This window comes from Hyla sarda, chromosome 6, assembly GCF_029499605.1.
Source record: "Hyla sarda isolate aHylSar1 chromosome 6, aHylSar1.hap1, whole genome shotgun sequence".
NCBI lineage: Eukaryota > Metazoa > Chordata > Amphibia > Anura > Hylidae > Hyla > Hyla sarda.
This window is the reverse complement of record NC_079194.1, coordinates 145,747,748-145,768,905: the sequence shown is the minus strand read 5'-3', so window position 1 is coordinate 145,768,905 and position 21,158 is coordinate 145,747,748. Positions and strand designations below refer to the sequence as shown.

Genomic DNA, 21,158 nt, shown 5'->3' with positions numbered 1-21,158 from the left:
TACTGCTCATCCGAGAGAGGACAAATATCTGCTTCTCTTTGATAGTCAATGGATAGGCCCTATGGTAAGAGGAAAGCAATTCCCTATACAAGACAGAAATCCATCCATCGTCCTAAATTGGGTGTCCAGGGCGTGTCATAGCTGCATATATCTATAGAAAAACGACTGCGGTAGAGCAAACTCTTCTCAGAGTTGGGCAAAGGATTTCAAACCCCCCTGCATACAACTGAGACAGATACAGAACCCCTCAAGAGGACAAAAGGCAGGAATCAGGGAGAGCGCGAAGTTCAGACAGATTAGGATTATGCCAAAATTATGTAAGTATGTAACATAAGTGGTATATTGGAGAAGGGATCTTAACTTTGCCCATACCTTACGTATGAGAGTAAACGTAGGCACCATATCTGGAGATCTTGTTTGAGCAGCAATTCCTAGCAAGTAAACCGGTGTCACCCCCCCCCCCCCCAAACCACTGGGACACTAACTGACCCGATCGCCCCATAGTAGCATACATGGCCCACCCCTTCAACTGTTGAACCTGTGCAGCTAGGAAATACTACCATGGATTAGGAACCGATAGGCCCCCTTCCTCCTTACCACACTGCAACGTCTCAAGACGTATTCGGGCAGACTTACCATTCCATATAAATTCCCGATAAAGGGACTGAATCCTAATAAAATACTTCATAGGGATCCAAATAGGAGAGTTATGCAACACATACAGAAACTGTGGCTTCAGTACCATCTTGACTAGATTGGACCTACCCGCTATTGAGAGAGGGAGCTTACGCCATGTGGCTACCTTACAAGCACTACGATCTTATAGGGTCACCAGATTAAGAGCAATATAGCTAGAGGGAGAGGCCACAATCATAATCTCCAGGTATTTGAATTGACTCACTATTGTGATGCCCACCCTGGCAACATCCAGGATCGGTGGCAAGGGGTCCAAAGGAAGGAGAGTAGATTTATCCCAGTTGATGGTCAGGCCCGAATATTCACCAAACCGCTCAATCAAATGCATCAGCAGAGGAAGAGTACGAGCAACATAGAGCTATGCGTTCATCAAGGGTACCATATCGGAATCCTCTAAACTCCGCTGATGATCTAAGGGGTTCTATGGCTATAGCAAAAAGAAAGGGGGGCAGGGAAGACCCCTGGCACATGCCTCTACCCAGTGGGAAAGAGTGGGAGAGTAAACCGTTAGCCCTGATCCTGGCCCGCGGAGCCGCGTATAACAACTGAACCCATTTCAGAAATTGAGGACCGAAGCCCATATGACGCATCACACTCCACAGAAAGCGCCACTCGCCTCTGTCTAAAGCATTAGCAGCATTGAGTGAAAGTACAGCCCTACCAACAGCTCCCTCTGGCACCAATTGAAGATTCAGAAATAGCTAATATTATCAGCCGTGGACTTGCCAGGCATAAATCCAGTTTGATTGCCATGCACCAGAGTAGAGGTATCCCCCAAAATCCGATTCGCAAGTACCTTAGCCAACAGTTTAATATCTGAACACAACAATGAGATTGGTCGATAAGAGCCCGCCAAAAGTGGATCTTTCCCAGGCTTCAGCAATAGTACTATAATAGCCTCCGACCTAGAAGTAGGTAAGCCCCCCTCAACTTCAGCAGCCTGCAGAACTTCTAGCAACTAAGAAAGCAGCACTTCACTATATTGTTTAAGATATTCATTGAGTAGCCCATCCACCCCTGGTGACTTCTCACTTGGCAAAGAACCCAGGGTCTCCTCCAACTCTCTTAAAGTAATAGGCGCATCCAGGAAGTCTCTCTGGGTCTATGACAGGGCTGCCACCGGGATAGAGGAAACAAATTGATCCACAGCAGCAGCATCGTACAACAATTTGGAGGAATACGTCTCCTCATAAAAGGAGACCAACACATAAAGAATTTTAGCATCCTCCTGCACCAGAGACCCATCACTATCGCAGAGACAGGGAATGGCCATGGACCCCTGCTGCACCCAAATCATACGAGCCAATAAACGGACAGTGCTTTCCCCACCTTCAAAATATCGCTGCTGCTGAAAGAAACGTTTATTATTCGCCATTTGCAGTAGATGTGCATCCAGTAGAGTACACAAAGACTGCCAGTGAACCTGAACAGTATCAGATGGGTTCCCAAGGAACTCCCTCTCAGCAGAAAGCACCTGCCGTTGCAACCACTCCTGTATCTCTCGATTCTTCTATTTACATGTGTTAATGTCTCTAATAAACACACCCCGGACAAAAGCCTTCAGAGAATCCCACACTAACCCCAGCGAAGCTGAGCCACGATTAATTGCCAGGAAAGATTCAATATCAACTACCAGGGTGTGGCCTATTGTGGGTACCTGAAGACAATACGGATTAAGGCGCCACAAGGACCCCCTAACTCTAGGACTAGAACTGAAGTTAAGGTGTACATAAATAGGAGAATGATCCGATAAATGACGGGGGAGATATTCCACCACCGCCACCCATGGTAAGATCAGCTTATTACCCAGCGCTAAATCAATACGTGACAGAGTACCATGGGAACTAGAATAGCAGGAATACTGCCTACCTGCAGGATTGCGCCTTCTCCATAAGTCAACCCACCCAGCTTCCTCTACAAACCTAGTCAGACCGGTAACAAAAGACCCTATAGGGGCCCCTCTACCCCCAAATTTATCTAAGGACAGATTCAAAATATTATTGAAATCCCCTACTAGAAAAAGGGGCATGTCTGGCAGGGAAGAGACAAAAGGACACCAACCTTCTTAATACATCACTAGAATATGGGGGAGGGATATATATTGCAGCCAATATACAAGGCACATGGTAAAATTTGCCATAAAGGCACACAAAGCGACCATCAGGGTCAATCAAACTAGAAAAACACTTAAAAAGAATATTCCTGTGAATAAGAACACTGACACCTCTAGCATGAGATGAATAGGTGGCATGGAAGGTATGGCTGAACCATGGTTTGTTAAGTACCTGTTTTGTATCATCCGTCAGATGTGTCTCAGAGAGACACAAAACAGTGGGTTGATGAGGCTTGAGCGCCTGCAAAACAGCAAGCCATTTAGTGGGATCATTAAGGCCCTGCACATTCCATGCCACTATGTGTACATCAGTAGCCATAGGAGTTGACAAAACAATAAATGAAGCAGGGAAAGGACAGACACAGGCAAATGACCAGGTAGAACGGGTTAAAACAGGAACACGGACAAAGGAATAAGTGCACGACCTGGAGGAAGGACAAAAAAATAAGACAGACACCCCAAACAGACACCCAGCCCCTGGCGGGAAAGGTCTGGTGGGCACCCTATGTGCCCATTCCACTGCAAAGAGGGGCGTCAGAGTCTCTTTTCCAAAAGTGGTAAGGAGCCAGTTCTCAAAGAATTCTCCAGGATTGCAGCCCTCCTATTTTTCCGGTACCCCCACAAGGCGCACATTATTTCGCCCTAGGCGGTTTTCCATAACATCTGACTTGGCAGCCAATGCGGTCAGATTACTAATCACACAGTGCATGTCCCGCTTCAGGGGGGAGCTGATCATCCAAATCTCCAACTCTTTCCTCCACTGCCCCAATCTGCTCTGACACTTTTTGCATATCATGGCGTAACAGGTTAATGTCCTCATGCATGCCACCAATAAGAAGCTTCATATCAGCATTCCCCTTAGAAATAGCCAACATCACATCTTAAAGAGTAGGTTCAGGGGCAGCAGAATGTGAACAGCACAGAACAGCAGTGTCCCTTGGTATATGAGGCCCCATAATGGCAGAGGAAGGGTTAAGGCCAGGTGAAGCATGTCCTGGCATTACAGTGACCGCCCCAGCATAGGAGAGGGGAGCAGGAGACAGCCCCAGGCACATTCATGGAAGTAGATACAGTGAGGGAGTTAGTAGCAGTCACTGCAGGGGCTCCAGCATCAATAGAGTTAAATTCAGGCTGTACTGTACTCACTGACCAGCCCCACATATCCTCAGGCCCTGAGGCTGTGGAAGGAGCCTGTTCCGCTGGCAGCCACTCTGCCCCTGCATCACTGACGTCGCTCCAGTCATCAGCTGCAGCCCGATGGGACGGGATGACCAATTTCTCTTCTCCTATTCAACATATCTATAGATCTTTTAATATGATATATTGACTATTCCCTATTATACCCTAGCGTTACATTAGACAAGGACATACTAAAACTTACTGTGTTCACTGACGACAGGCGCTCCTCAATCCTCAATTGACTGACCTACAAACCAAAGGCCTCCTCTAATGTTACTCTTTAAACTAGGACAAATCTGAAACCTTCTTATTGAATGGCCCCAGCAAACCCCTTTAGATGTCCTCTTTTCCATTACGTTAGAATGCCAAATCCATCAGTTACTCAGAAGTTGGGAAAACTAGATTGCCTGCAGCTCTGTACTCTACCAACATTATCTTAAAATGCTGAAAACCTCTCTAAAATCAGAGGCAAACTTGTCAAAATCCCCAAACTGCAATAGGTCCTTCCTATTTATCATCAGGAAGACGTGTAGACTGAACTTGCCCAAAACCACTGTGACTACCTTCTTGACTGATCTACCCTAAATGGTGGCCGCAACTGGGCAACAGTCCCTTCACGCACTAAGGGGCATCAGGGAGGTCAGATAGGCCAATTAGGCTACACACAGACATGCCAGGAACCAAAGGAGTTAACCAGGGGAAAGCCAGAAGGTCAAAACCAAGAGGACAGTGCAGTACATGAAACAGAATCAGAGCAAGCAAGTGTCAAACCAGGAGAGCAGCAAAGTATAAAATCATCAGGCAAGAGACAAGTCAAAATTCAGGCAAAGGTCAGGTTAGAATATAGGGAACAGGCACTGGGAATAGAACTCTAGGGAAGAGTTTTAACCACAATCACAGGCATTTTAACATAGCAGATGCCTGTTTAAATCTCCTTACTGATAGGCTAGGCCGGCCGTGCCACACAGTACTGAGCGGTCCTGTGCCAAACAGGATCAGTCAACAGGGATGACGAGAGACACTGCTAGCAAGACCTGGGCAAGATAAGATCATTACACCTAAATAGTCTTTTCAAATTCTCCAATTATTTTCTAGATATTTATACTCTTAATTTACCTGCATACACCAGAATTATCAGGGATTGGTTCCATCACACCTCATTTCTTACAAATATGGTCTTTGAACACAACTTGGTGCCTTTAACTCTGTCAAATATTCACACATCCTGTATGTGGCGCTTCTGCATCCATTAAGGATAACCCACTGTGTATGCCTGTCTGGAGAGCCTGGCAAAAAATTCATCCATTGATCTGGTGGGGTCCAATGACTTATCACACGTAGGGAATCATGATCATTCATAGGGAATCATTATCACTCATAAAGAATCATGACTTTCAAAATGGATGTCCTGATCATGTATTTTGTATGAAGTACAGACATGGTATCTGTACACCCATGGATACATTCACCAAATCCCCACTCCCCATTCATGCATTATGTGCCAAATATAGCACGTTTAGTCCCTTGGCTATTCCATTTCCATGCCAGAAGATACATTATCACCTACATGCGTGCCATCCCATTGCTTGAGTTTTTCCCTTTCTCATGATCCGTCCAACACATCAAAAGTCAAATAATGCTAATTTACTAATATTTATGTACCTCTTTTGTTCACAAAGCAAGGACAAAAGGCCTTTCAGAAGGGCTTAACGTGTTTACATCTCTAGACACCTTGGATTTGATTAAAGGGGTACTCCGGAGGAAAACAACTTTTTTTTTAAACCAACTGGTGTCAGAAAGTTAAACAGATTTGTACATTACTTCTATTTAAAAATCTTAATCCTTCCAGTACTTATCAGCTGCTGTATACTACAGAGGAAGTTTTTTCTTCTTGAATGTCCTTTTTTGTCTGACCACAGTGCTCTCTGCTGACACCTGTGTCCATGTCAGGAACTGTCCAGAGCAGAATAGGTTTTTCTATGGGGATTTGCTCCTGCTCTTGACAGTTCCTGACATGGACAGAGGTATCAACAGAGAGCAATGTAGTCAGACATAAAAAGAAAAAAAAAAAAAAAAGAACTTCCTCTAGCGCAAACAGCAACTTACAAGTACTGGAAGGATTAAGATTTTTAAGTAAAAGTGATTAACAAATCTGTTTAAAGAGTACATCTCATGATCTTTATAATCCTCCCAGTTCACTAACCCTATCATGATAAACTCCTGCCTTTATTTTTATTATTTGTTAGTTCTCTACCTTGACATTGCTCTGTATTTTCTGCTCAGTCTCAGTCAGATTCACAGACTGGAAAGGGGCGTTACCCAGCAGGTGTGACATCATCCGAAGCCATACAGGGGAGAACTTCCTCCCTCACTCTGCTACGCACAGCCCATAGCAGTTCACTGTATGAGATGAGCTCTGATTGGATAAGGCTGCACACACACCCCTCCCACCCAGCATTTACTGATTTAGGACTTCTGCCAGGCCAGCAGGAGTCCAAAGTCTGTGCAAAAGATGGGAGAAAATGTGCTCTGGACATGCAGGGAGACACCTAGTGGCAGTTTAAACACAAATAAAACATAGAAAACTTCATTTTTTTTTAAACAAAGTACATTAGAAAGATTTTTTATTTACTATAAGTAGTGCAATAGCAAAAATTTGTTTAAATGAGAGTGCCCATTTAACTTTCTGGCACCAGTTGATTTAAACATTTTTTTTTCCAGCGGAGAACCCCTTTAACATCTTAGAGTATTCACTCAAAACCTTACCTTCCTCTACACACATGGAAATGACCCTTTGGACCCTTCATAGAACTTACATTTCCCCAATTAGACACAAAAAATGGGCATATACCTCAATGATTCTTGCTTTCAATGCAGCACCCGGCAGGCAGACACTGCTCAATGTCTATGGCCAAGTGACCTGATACAACCTGACTGGCAACCAGTACAAAACTTCACACAAACCCATCAATGGGATTAAGTTCCCGCTGACGCTCTATGGGGACTCTTTGTCATCCTGATAACCAGTAGAGGGCAGAACATAGAGTCAGTGAGAGTTACCCATTCTGAACTGTGGGATCCTGACTCTTATCTCGTCTGTTTACATTACAGGTAAAACTCCATTTATGTTCATTCTTCTATTTGCCTTCTATATTGACAAAGAGTAGGAGGGGCAGATTATAAATGTCTGAATGTTTCAGAGAGAACACGGTAGAAGCAAACACTTGTGACCTTGTGCGCCTAAAGCAGTGTTTCCCAACCAGGGTGCCTCCAGCTGTGGCCAAACTACAACTCCCAGCATGCCCAGACAGCCTTTGACTGTTCAGGCATGCTGGGAGTTGTAGTTTGCTGGGAGTTGTGATTGGGGAACACTGGCCTAAACATATATGACTGCAAGGCCAAAGAGAATACAGAACTTTGGGGTAAGGGTTATATTCATTGGGTTAATTGAGATATGATAATACAAAATAATACAAAATACTGTACTTAGAATAGAATATTGTAACATATGTTTAATGTGTTTCATATTTTAGTTACTTCCAGTTATGGCAGTAACTGCTTTTCTATATCCCTCTACCCAGGACCATGCGACTTCCCTAAAGCTACCCCTACGAAGCTCTCCTCCATCCATAGACAATATAGACACACACTGAATCCTCCCACTCCAGAATCCCTGCTCTTCTGGTATCTCAACCCTAGCTGTGTCCCCTTCAGTTAGATTGTCAGCTCTTGTGAACAGGATTTGTTTATATACTTTGTTTTTCAATCCCTGTCTCTGTCATGTACAGCAGTGTTTCCCAACCAGGGTGCCTCCAGCTGTGGCCAAACTACAACTCCCAGCATGCCCAGACAGCCTTTGACTGTTCAGGCATGCTGGGAGTTGTAGTTTGCTGGGAGTTGTGATTGGGGAACACTGGCCTAAACATATATGACTGCAAGGCCAAAGAGAATACAGAACTTTGGGGTAAGAGTTATATTCATTGGGTTAATTGAGATATGATGATACAAAATAATACAAAATACTGTACTTCGAATAGAATATTGTAACCTATGTTTAATATGTTTCATATTTTAGTTACTTCCAGTTATGGCAGAAACTGCTTTTCTATATCCCTCTGCCCAGGACCATGCGACTTCCCTAAAGCTACCCCTACGAAGTTCTCCTCCATCCATAGACAATATAGACACACACTGAATCCTCCCACTCCAGAATCCCTGCTCTTCTGGTATCTCAACCCTAGCTGTGTCCCCTTCAGTTAGATTGTCAGCTCTTGTGAACAGGATTTGTTTATATACTTTGTTTTTCAATCCCTGTCTCTGTCATGTACAGCAGTGTTTCCCAACCGGGGTGCCTCCAGCTGTGGCAAAACTACAACTCCCAGCATGCCCGGACAGCCTTCGGCTGTCCGGGCATGCTGGGAGTTGTCGTTTTGCCACAGCTGGAGGCACCCCGGTTGGGAAACACCGATGTACAAGCACTGTGTAACCTGTGGCCGATTTATAATACCAGATAATACCTCTACCAGTAAAGTTTATTTAGACCTTTATTATTCCAGTCCAGGCCATAAATCCCGGGGACAGTTTATACAAAGCAGCCTGAGATAATAGGCAGAGTCCTGTACACAGAGCTGAAAATCGTCAGATCAGAAAGCAAACATCAGCTGGAAAGCATGCAAGGAGCGGCCAGGTGCCGTCACGGTGGCTGCTTCCAATTTCACTTTCTAGATTATTAAGTAGCAATAAAGAGATTTCCTTTCCCGCATGACAGGAGCAGAGACTAGAGCTGAGTAATGCCATCTTACCAATAACAGCATAGAGTTACATCAGAGATCCATGGTCCCATATTACATAGGATAGTCTCATAATAAATGCGCGGAGACCTGATGACCTGGTTCATATGGTACAATGACTAGGGGCATCCAAAGTCACATGCAAGTCACAGCTATGGAAACACATTGTGCATTGTCCTTCTGGAATAGCAGCCTAAGTTACCACCCTCCGATTAGCTCCCCCCCCCCGAAGCAAAGAGTTTTACAAAAGTTGCGACAGAAGACAGGACCACAGTGTGGAGGGGCTACAATATGTCCCCTTTAGGGTGCGTTCACACGGAGAAAATCAAGAGTTATTCACACCGAAAAATTTACGGGCGGAATTTTTTTTATTTTGGCGCGAAATTCGGGGGAGAAAGAAGTGAAGGGTTTTTCAGCCATTTCTGCGCGAATTCTTTTTACCATTGACCTCTATTGATTTCTGCTAGTGGATTCCGCTGGAAGAATGAACATGTTCTTTCTTCAAGCGGAACGGAATTCAGCGCCAGAATTCCGCTAGCAGAATTTCCGCAGTGTGAACAGGCCAGCAGAAATAACATTCAAGTCAATGGGCAGAGGAGATGTGCATTCATTTGGAGCGGAGATTTCAAGAGGAATTACTCGAGTAAATTCCTCTTGAATTATTCCGTGTGAACGCACCCTTACACCTGACACTATATATAAAAATATTCACTGGTCAGCCGCACATCTTCCTGTGTATACGAGAAATGTGTGCCCAACATTGACGTAAGTGACAGGCTGCACAAACCAACCAGCGAGCCCTGGCCACACATTCATTGGGCCAAGTAAAGGGCTCATTAAACAAGCACAAGACATTGGTTTGCCCGTATGAAAGGACCCTTAGACTTTCCAAATAAAACTATTCCCCTGTCTGAAAGAGGCTATTGTTCCCCAAGAGCATACTTCAGAAACTCAAGCTTAAACCCCTTCCTATCTGCAGCAGGAACATTGCTGGCTAATAAGGAATATATTATTACCAGTGATGTCCTGATACAGACTGACAAAAGACACCTGTCCAGTCCAGAAAGTGACCACAAGCAGCCAGAACGCTTCAAGGCATGCTGGGAGTTTTTGTTCTCTAGGAGTCGATGGGAGTGGGGAAAACAGCCACTTCTAAAGTCACTGACAATCTAATGTCTATGGCTCCGGCCCAATAGTCCTAAAATGTTTCGCACTGACGGATATAATAATGGGGCACATCTTTCCTGGTATACTGTAAGTGGTGTCAGAATTTAGGGTGCCACTTATCTCCAACCCTCCATAGGAAACAAAATAAACAAACTTGCCTGATGTAGGGACCTCTGTGCTCCGAAAGCTTGTAAATATAATTTGTTTCTGGTTAGCCAACAAAGGTATCACTACTATAATACTTTTGTCTTTTTTTTTTTTTTTTTTTGCACAAAAGTATTTAACATTACATAGATTTTTCTGACATGGTACTATATTATTTTTTGCTATACATCACAGGAAGGACAAACACATTCAGCCAAGTCAATCGGGTATGCTAATGGAGGAGTAGAGGATGATAGCTGAGGGCTGACCAATCCCGCTGGGGAGGCGAATACAACTAACCCGACAGGAAAGCTGGTTGGGTGGTACTATAGGTGCTTGACATGATCCACTCTACTGTTATCCCAGATCACTTGATCAATCTACCAGTCTGCGCTGCCAGTCAGGGATCCAGTGACTACATTAATATTCTGCGCCAGAATCGTACCACGCCGCTCCACCCAATGGATAATAGGGAGAAGTGTACAGGCATTTCACACAGCTTCATCCAAAAATAATGGAATCTGAGCCAGGCAAAAATCTTTCCGGCTGCTAAAGGGAGTAACCAATACCTGACATAGGAGAGCACAGGGCAGGTGACAGATGTACAATACAATCACATGACACATGATATCCAGACACTGCACGGAACTGGAGTCTATCATTAGAAGTTAACGTTCTAGCAGGAACAATGCGCCAAACAATGCTGCTGCTAGAGATCACAGGATATCTATGGCTTCTCTGAAACAAACCTATAACTCCTCTTATGTAAATCAGCTGGAAACCAGTTTTCAACACATTGGGCTTGGCTGGGAATTTGGCAAGTAAAGGTCAGACTTCTCATAACATGTCTTATCAACTGCAAAATGTGTATTTGGTAAGGGGCATCAGCAGGGGTGTGTTATAGAACAATATTCTGTTCAGTGTGTGACTATGTAACATTATTACACTAAAATCAGGTATGGCTGCTGGGCAGCTTCTTCCATACACTGTATAAACCCCACCCTGAATGTATCTTCCCAGATATCTACCTCTATCAGTCTGATGTCTGCAGGAACCCGGTCACCGACTGTCAGACAAACCAAATCTCCAGGGACAAGTTCCCGAGCGAGCAGGTGCTGCAGCTTTCCATCCCGGACACTGGAAGCAATGAAACAAGGGTTAATATTCTCTACAAAAAACTGCTGCGGAGGAAAGAAACAAAGGCATTCAACCAATAGGTGTCTGTAAGCAGCCTGCAGATAGTGAATACTAGGTCTTGTGGTTATCAGGTGTTACTGTACCAAATTTTAGGAATTGGTGGATTCACCGCTGCAGGTAGTGTGTCACCAAAAAAATCGTAGTAGAAAGTGTCTAAGAGGATTTTTACTGCATGACAAAAATGAATGCCATAGGATTTGAAATGCTTTTTTTGGCCATGCAGCACAGTACCTGCCCATGTGAATACTCCATACTACATTTATACATATCAGGGTGCAGAAGGCTTGCTTTTCTGATATCTGGGTACTTGGGCCAATTATCCTCCAGTTGTCAGAGAATAAAATGTTCCAATTTACATCCAGAAGCTGGGAACCAATGCTAACCTATACCTATTTACAGAGCCGAGAGTTTGTTACATCTATCAGTGTAAGTAAAAGGTACAGTATAAGCAAGAAGTCCAGTTTAGGAAAGATATTTGTGCTGCATTTAGCTCACATAGGATGTTCTACAATGTAACATTGAAACAAACCACAAAAAGAAATATTTTACAACAGTTTTTTCCGCTTCTGGTTGGAATCAAGACAGCAAGCAGAGAACTTAAAAGGGTATTCCGGCTTTATACATATTATCCCCTATCCGAAGGATATCCAAAGGATGTATGATTGCAGGGGTCCTGCCACTAGGGACCCCCGCAATCTCGGTGCAGCCCCCATCATTCTGTTGTCACTCCCCCTCCCATAGACATGAATGGATGGGGCGTGGCATGATGTCACAAGATGGTGTAGCCGTCACCTCCCCGTTTTGGAAGCAGAGCCCGGTGCAGAATGCCGGAGGCTGCACAGAGATCCCGGGGCTCCCCAGCAGCGGGACCCCTGTGATCATACATCTTATTCCGTATACTTTGGATAGGGGATGAGATGTATAAAGCTGGAATACCCTTTTAAAGAAATCCACTAGACAGCTGCAGAGGTTTTCTTACTGGTCTTTAAATTCAGTAACAATGTCCTCATAAAATAAGACACAATTTATTTAATCACAATTACAAGAATAATTTAGGAGTATTCTCAAGTCAATAATCTGAGGCAGTGCCCAGATAGGTCTTAGCCACGGGATCAGTGACATGCCTTTTTGTTTCTTATAGGTTGCTCCTAAGCCAAACAAAAGCAGTTTTCCCAAATATGTAAATGAGGCTGAAGTGCATCCTGGGCATTTCCCACAGCTCCAAGTACCTCATTTTCCTTATTGCCCCAGGTACCTTAATATTACAGCCCATCTTTTCCTCTGCTATGCCCCTGGCCCTTTCACTTTTGCCCCCCCCCCCCCCTCCCCTCCCCTTACCTGAAATTGACAGCAACAAAGATGTCTTCTCATTTCCCTATTCCAGTCAAACTTTGCACAAGCTCTGTCCAACCATTGGGCTCTAAATATACAATGATGTACTCTTCAGTCAATCTCATAGATCAGTGTTTCCCACCAGCTGTTACAAAACTGCAACTTCTAGCATGCCTGGAAAATCCAGCGGCTGTGGGCAGAGGTGACTTTGGGCCCCCTTAGGCACCAGGGGCCAGGTGTGATTGCTACCTCTGCACCCCCTATAGTTATTCCCCTGATCCCAGGAATTTCACTAGGGAAATAAGACAGTTTTGTGGCTGTAAATCACAAGGAAGGGGGCAGATGCCAGGGAAGGAGAAGGGGCATAGCAGAGTAGGAGATGGGTTGGGGTACTTGGATAGACGAGACCATTTGCATATTTAGAGAAATTGCTTGTTTTTAGGCACAAGAGCAACCTATGATAGCATAAAAAATAAAAGGTATGTCACAAACTTGTGGCCAAGCCCTACCTGGCCATGGGTTTAGTATATCAACTTGATAGCTTCTGACAGGTCTTCTTTAACCATTTACTCACCAGTTACATTCAGGGGGAACCAGTTTATTTAACTCCTCAAGAGACTTTTCAGAGCGATATTCCTGCCAATAGAAAATAAACAATTTAGGCCATGTTCACACGGAAGAATTTCTATGACAGATTCCGCATTGGAATCCAGCACAGGGATTACGCTGCAGCGGAGTCTCGTTGAATTCAACAGGATCCTGCTACGCTGTGCACACAGCCGAATTTACGTGTCAAATGTTTCCGGCACGGAAATTCCTGTTTTCGTGTCCACACAAAGAATGAACACGTCCATTCTTTGTGTGGACTACGCACTAAATGCTTAGTCATCTAATGCCTGTGCCCCATAGTGTCCGGAATGTCCGTACGAGGATTCTCCGAGTGGACATTCCGTTGTGTCACATGGGTTTGGATTTGCTACGTTACACTTTTCATCATGTAGGACCCAACCCGCAGACTGTAATAGTGTACTGGGTAAGGGGATAAATAATGCCACTTTTCATGCCTGGCATAATCATTACATAGACAAAGCATTCAGTAGCAATGTTTATCGCACTGACAATGTTTATATCAGCAAAAATGACTGACTGAGGAATGAAGAGGTATGTTACAATATCAGAGCTTTTATCCAATTTAAATCAATATGACATCTTGGGGGGGGGGGGGGGGGGTGGAGAGATTTTATGATTCTATTATGTGCCCTAGAATGGTTGTCAGTAGCTGCACTGCCCTAAATTCATCCCTGTACAAAGCTTCCAGCTGGAAACCCATACCTGCACAAAAGCCACGGTGACCACGATTAATATTGCCTGCAGAAAAACAAAATAATAAAATATATTAAAAAAGAAACAGGATTTGGTAATGATCTGTCAAAACGGTTCTCCATGGAAAGCTAACAAGTAGCAGTGTGGTGCCTTTTATCTTACCACAGTAATGCTGACGGCATCCTCATACTCCTTGGTGACAACGCTGACCAGAGCAGAGCCCAGGAGGAGCAGGATGAGGGGATTTGTGAACTTTAAAGACAGGAAAAAACATCACATAGAAAGCAAGAAATACACTTAGGATTCTCTGGAGAAGCTAAACGTTTATGTATAACCCTTCAAGATCCATTATCATCCATTAATATATGGCAATGAAAACAGTGAATGAAACATGATAGCTCTAAACAAAAAACTAGTGGTAAGTACTGAATGGGGGCTGTGGACAAGCACAACACACGAACCACAATCCACTTAAAGGGGTATGTGAAAAAGTTTTTTTATTTTTTCATATCAACTGACTCCAGAAAGTTAAAAAGATTTGTAAATTACTTCTATAAAAAATTCTTAATCCTACCAGTACATATCACCTGCTGAAGTTGAGTTGTTCTTTTCTGTCTGACTACAGTGCTCTCTGCTGAGACCTCTGTCTGTCTCAGGGACTGTCCAGAGCAAGATAGGTTTGCTATGGGGATTTACTCCTACTCTGGACAGTTCCTGAGACAGACAGGTGTCAGCAGAGAGCACTGTGGTCAGACAAAAAAGAACAACTCAACTTTAGCAGCTGATAAGTACTGGTAGGATTAAGATTTTTTAATAGAAGTAATTTACAAATCTGTTTATCTTTCTGGAGCCAGTAAGCTCAGTACTTTAATGGCATGTTTACACATACTGTATAAGCCGCAGATTTCATGCTGCAGATTTTATGGTCAATGGTAAAATCTGAAGCATAAAACACGCAGCACAAAATATAGTACATGTGCACATACCTTAAAGGGTAAGACCATATGGGTTGATAACAGAAAAGAGGCAGCCAATAACCATATGATTTTGACGGCAAAATTGAACAACCATTGGATGATGGATTTTGGCCATATGAGTCCAGCTGCTGGTGTGGCCTTACCATACAATGGCTATTAACCCTAAAGGCCAGAAAAGATACTGGTCACACATATGGATGTAAAATGTCTGTGGAAGTTTCCAATACTGGAGATTTCTGACATAATGCCTGAAATGGTTAAAAAATGCAACCATAGAGGACATCTAACAGCTCAGTCAGAATGAAGCAGGATCCCTTCACAGAGAATGTGTCACCTAATTTTTTTTCCTGATTTGAGCCAGATATTAAAACATGTGTTTTCTAACGTGTTTCTATTTTCTGGTTGTCATTATCTGTCCTTTTAAAGGAGAACTGTACTGAAAATGTTTCCATTTACTCTGTGCCTGAGCTGTAAATACTACAAAAAAAACTAACTTTAACTCTCCTTCCGACGTTCCCCGTTGCGCCGATATCGGTATCTTGGTCCTCCGGTGTATCGCTCAGTGTATCACCGGCCGCTGCGATGTCCGGGCTTGTTACATGACAGTGAACTCAGCCTATCACTGGCCGGGGCGGGACATCACTGTGGCCGGCGATACAGTGTGCGCAATATGAGTCACCATCCCCAGGAAGAAGAGCAGCACTGGAGAACCGGGACACCAATATCGGCGCAACGGGGGAACGTCGGAAGGTAAGTTAAAGGAGTAGTCCAGTGGTGACCCGTGGCGAACAACTTATCCCCTATCCTAAGGATAGGGGATAAGATGCAGATCGCGGGGGGTCCGACCGCTGGGGCCCCCTGCGATCTCCTGTACGGAGCCCCGACAGCCCGCGGGAAGGGCCGACACGCCCCCTCAATACAACTCTATGGCAGAGCCGAAGCGCTGCCTTCGGCAATCTCCGGTTCTGCCATAGAGATGTATTGAGGGGGCGTGTCGGACGCTATCTGGCTGGAGAGCCTGGCCCCCGTACAGAGAGATCGCAGGGGGCCCCAGCGGTCCGACCCCCCGCGATCTCAAACTTATCCCCGATCCTTAGGATAGGGGATATGTTTTTCACCACTGGACTACCCCTTTAAAGTTAGTTTTTGCAGCAAAGGCACAGAGGAAAAGGAATCATTTTCAGTACAGTTCTCCTTGCCTGAGTTCTCAGCCATCTTGCCTGAGCTGTATAACAGCATTTAGAGATACAACAATAGACAGGAGCTGTCCAATGATTGGAAACTGGACATTGGTTACTGGGCATTCTCTGTGACCTTTTTAGAGGTTATTCTACAGGGATGGGGAGGATTCTGAGATTCAACTATCGTGAATGGTGTCTTTATCTACTAGTGTTATCAGGGTAAACTTGTCTGTGAGGATAGCAAAGGCACTCCTGAGAAATGATCTGTACAGAACAGGAAGGCTCAACTTAGTTTTAGGCCTAGTGGCCAGAATGAAAACTGCAAGATTGTGGGATTAATCTAAAATATATGTGGTAAAACATAAAATTAGAAAGAAAAAAAAAATCACCAAAGTTGATTTAAACAACAGGCTATTTTTGAGGACACATTTCCTGATATTCTATAACAAGAAACTGATCTTACCTGTCCCAGGTATTTCTTCCACATGGGATCAGAATTATCCACCTGAAATTCGTTCCAGCCATGTTTCGTCCGGCGCTGGAGCACAGAGCACTCAGATAGTCCAGTGTTTACATCCACCTGGATACAGGGGAATTATTATAATGTTATAATGTTTCTCACAGTGTCATTTTACTATGGGGTCACATCAGCGGTACACACGAGGTAGGGCTTTCCTCCATATAGTTTGTGGCATTTTCTGTTAAAAGGATTTCTGATTTCGTAACTGTGAGGTAAAGTTACCTGTTGGGTAGCAAACATTCTCATGCGACATAAAGACAACAATGAGAGGAATGTACTGTCTATACAGCAGGGAAGGGCAACCACCAAAACTCTGATAATGCTTTCTGTAACCAGTGTTGCATAAAAATATTCACATAAGTCGACGTCGCACACAAAATACCAGTGGGGAGGGGGGTAGTGCACTGGGGGACCACTGGTGGGGGTGCACATCCTCCTGATATTTTTTTCCTGTCTCAAATTATAATTAAAAATGGCAGTGGAGGCAGCTTGGCATGTAATAATCACAGAATACCACACTAGATATTCTGTGGGCTACAAATGTTTCAGTATAGGGTACCTGTCACGATCACACCCTATTGGTCCAGCCAAGACGCTAGAGAGAGTGTGATGGTGCAAGGGTTAAAGCCGCCAGGGATACCTGGCAGTGGACTGAGTGAAGAGATACCTGGCGGTAGACTGGGTGAGGGGATACCTGGTGGTGGACTGAGTGAGGGGATACCTGGCAGTGGACTGAGTGAAGGGATACCTGGCAGTGGACTGAGTGAGGGGATACCTGGCAGTGGACTGAGTAAGGGGATACCTGGCAGTGGACTGAGTAAGGGGATACCTGGCAGTGGACTGAGTAAGGGGATACCTGGCAGTGGACTGAGTGAGGGGATACCTGGCGGTGGACTGAGTGAGGAGATACCTGGCAGTGGACTGGGTGAGGGGATACCTGGTGGTGGACTGGGTGAAGATGATGGACAGGTCACTCTGTAAAGGGACAGCTGGGGGTGAATTGTGTGAGGAAAGCGCTAGAGGTAGACTGCGTGTGGGGGCAACTGATGGCAGACAATGTGAGGTGACAGCTGGCAGTGGAGTGCATGTAGAGACAGCTTGTGGTGGGTCTTCTTTTTTGCAAAGGCAGACTAAATAACTAAGGGTTTTATTTTGATTACAAGTACATATGTGCTGTACTAGATACAGTATCTCACATAAGTAAGAGCCCCCTCACATTTTTGTATATATTTTATTATACCTTTTGATGTGACAACACTGAAGAAAGGATACTCTGCTACAAGCACAGCCTGTATAACAGTGTTTAGTGTTGCTGTCCCCTAAAGATAACTCAACACACAGCCAATAATGTCTGAACCTTGGCAACAAAGGTCAGTACACCCCTAAGTGGAAATGTCCAAATTGGGCCCAATTAATCATTTTCCTTCCCCAGTGTCATCTGACTGGTTACTGTTGGTGTAAATGTGGAGCAGGTGTCTTAAATTTGTTATCACTCTAACACTCTCTTAATACTGGTCAACATGGCACCTTATGGAAAAAAACTCTGGGGATCTTAAAAAAAAAACAAAAAAAACATGAATTATTGCTCTACATAAAGATCATGGCCTAGGCTGTAAGAAGATTGCAAAGACCCTGAAACTTATTCAGCAGGATGGCCAAGTTTTGGCTTCACCAAGAACAGGCCTTGCCATGATTGAAGAAATTCAGAGCACGTGATCAGCATCATATCCGGAGGTTGTTTTTGGAAAATACGCATGAGTGCTGCCAGCATTGCTGCAGAGGTTTAAGGGGTGGGGTCAGTCTGGCATTGCTCAGACCATATGCCACACACTGTTTCAAGTTGGTCTGCATAGCCGTTGTCCCATAAGGAAGTTTCTTGTAAAGATGAAGCACAAGAACGCCTGCAAACAGCTTGCTGAAGACAAGCAGACTAAAGACATGAATTACTGGAACAACGCGTCCGACGTCACCACCTTCGCTTGTTACCTGTGTTGTCTCCTGGATGTTGAATAAAGCTGAGTTTTACTTCAAACGCACTGGATCATAGCATTATTCTTTGGATAATCATGTTCTGTGGTCTGATAAGACCAAGAAAAACGTATTTGGTTTAGATGGTGTCACGCATGTGTGGTGGCAACCAAGTGAGGAGTACGAAGACAAATGTGTCTTGCCTACAGACAAGCATGGTGGTGGAAGTGTAATGGTCTGGGGCTGCATGAGTGCTGCTAGCACTAGGGAGCTACAGCTCAATGAGGGATCTATAAATGCCAACATGTACTGTGACATATTGAATCAGAGCATAATCCTCTCCCTTCAGATACTGGACTGCAGGACAGTATTCCAACATTATAACAACCCCAAACACATCTCAAAGACATCTACTGCTTTGCTAAAGAAGCTGAGGGTAGAGTCAATGGACTAGCCAAGCATGTCTCCAAACCTAAACACTGTTGAGCATTTGTGGGGCATTCTCAAACGATGGGGAGAACAAGGTCTCTAACATCCACCAGCATTGTGCTCTCATCATGGTGGAGTGGAAGAGAACTTTAATTAGTGAACTCCATGACCAAGAGACTTAAGGCAGTGCTGAAAATAATGGTGGCGACACAAACTAGTGACACTTTTGCCCCAATTTGGTCGATTCCATTTAGCTGTGTACTGACTTTTCTTGCCGAGGTTTAGACATTAAAGGGGTATTCCAAGCAAAAACATTTTTTTATATATCAACTGGCTCCGGAAAGTTAAACAGATTTGTAAATTACTTCTATTAAAAAATCTTAATCCTTCCAATAGTTATTAGCTTCTGAAGTTTTCTGTCTAACTGCTCAATGATGATGTCACGCCCGGGATGTGAGTCATCAGAAAGCAGTTAGACAGAAAACAGCAACTCAACTTCAGAAGCTAATCACTATTGGAAGGATTAAGATTTTTTAATAGAAGTAATTTACAAATCTGTTTAACTTTCCGGTGCCAGTTGATATATATAAAAAAGTTTTGGCCTGGAATACCCCTTTAATGACTGTGTGTTGTATTATTTTGAGGGGACACAACATTAAACACTGTTATACTGGCTGTGCACTCACTACTTTACATTGTAGCAGTGTACTTTCTTCAGTGTTGTCACATTAAAAGATTTAATAAAATATTTTTACATATGACAAAAATTTGAAGGATGTATGCACTCATGTGAGATACTGTATGTAATAAAACATACAGACAGAACGATGTACCAAATGTATAACCAACTACTAGAAAATGTAAATGTCTACAGGGGATCAGACATCATCACGGCAGAAATATAAAGTAAATGCTCACTTGTAAATATTTAATGAGCTCGCTCTCATCCAGCCGGCTTGCTTCCTTGGCAGGTAATGGGATGACATCTTCTTCTGGTCCCACAGATTTCAGTTCACACTGGTCGTCCGCCTGCAGCAATAAGAAGTAGTCATGAAAAATTTATTTTTGGTCAAAAAAATTCCTTTGCACTTAATTCATAATAATTACGGATGTAAAATTAAAGGGGTACTGCGACATTGGGGAAATGCTAATCTAAAATCCTATTTCTTTTGTGTGTCTGTGGGTCACTTTCTATGTCAGAAATCACTCTGCTCCCTTTTTGAGCAGTTTCTCAGTACTACATTTCCCAGAATGCAATTGTTTTCCTCAGCTCTTTATCACAGCCCTCCCACCCTGCCTACTCTCCTACCACAGCACTCCTGGCAGTTTCCCACCTAAAGATGTTGCAAAACATTTCAGTACACAGCAAACTACTGTTCTGCAGTCAGTAAATCTTCAGCACCTGTTGTATTCATTCTCTGCCTGTTACTTTTCTTAGACCAAGGCAACATGCTATACACACCTCATTCTTTTCTGAATGTCACAATAAAGATGTAGATGTGTATATAACCAGGAGATGGTGGTCATGTAGGCTGTGGGGGCTGGTCAGACGTGGTGACATCACTCAGGGGGTAGGGGTAGAGCTCAGAGACAAGATTCAGCCACAACTCTTGAAACACCAGATGATGATGCGTTGTCTTAGGAAAGAAGGAGGAGTCAGGGAACTGGACTACACAACTTCCCATCAGACATATATCAAGCAAACCATGCTAAAGCCAGCACAATTTGTGATTATACTATATTAGTAAGTTATAGGTCTTGGGGTAATAGCTTTATTTAAAAGAAATTCTGTTACAGGAATACCCCTTTAAAACACATGTAAACTGACAGACGTTTTCCCATTGAATTCTGTGCAATTCAAAGGGAAGATAAAACAAACATTGTAGCCATAATATCTAACTGAGCTGGAGGGGTGGGGTGGGGGGGGGGGGGGGGTTGACAGGATCTGACTGATGGGGCTTGTATTCAGTTTTGTTCTGTACTGCTCTTTACATGCGCCAGGATGAGCTACTCCTTTGGACACCGGGTGAGGGCAGCTTCAATTTGTTTATCTGGTGCACCGCACTTTTAATTTTTGCATTCTATTCATGAAACAGGAAGCTTAGGATGTAGTGCCTTAGGTTTCTTTCTGTTTGGGTGCTG

At 43.9% G+C, this 21,158-nt stretch overlaps 1 protein-coding gene across 3 annotated transcripts in view; it reads right to left on the bottom strand.

Annotated features, from left to right (window-relative positions):
• Positions 1 to 21,158, bottom strand: part of ATP2C2 (ATPase secretory pathway Ca2+ transporting 2) — an 89,942-nt gene that overhangs the window by 41,099 nt on the left and 27,685 nt on the right. For all 3 annotated transcript variants that reach the window (XM_056525475.1, XM_056525474.1, XM_056525476.1), the window contains exons 2-7: positions 19,935 to 20,045; positions 16,563 to 16,679; positions 14,104 to 14,193; positions 13,951 to 13,986; positions 13,193 to 13,254; positions 11,118 to 11,226 (exon numbers count right to left, since the gene is read on the bottom strand). In XM_056525475.1, coding sequence (XP_056381450.1) covers positions 11,118 to 11,226; positions 13,193 to 13,254; positions 13,951 to 13,986; positions 14,104 to 14,193; positions 16,563 to 16,679; positions 19,935 to 20,045 — 525 coding nt within the window. The remainder of the gene's footprint in view (positions 1 to 11,117; positions 11,227 to 13,192; positions 13,255 to 13,950; positions 13,987 to 14,103; positions 14,194 to 16,562; positions 16,680 to 19,934; positions 20,046 to 21,158) is intronic.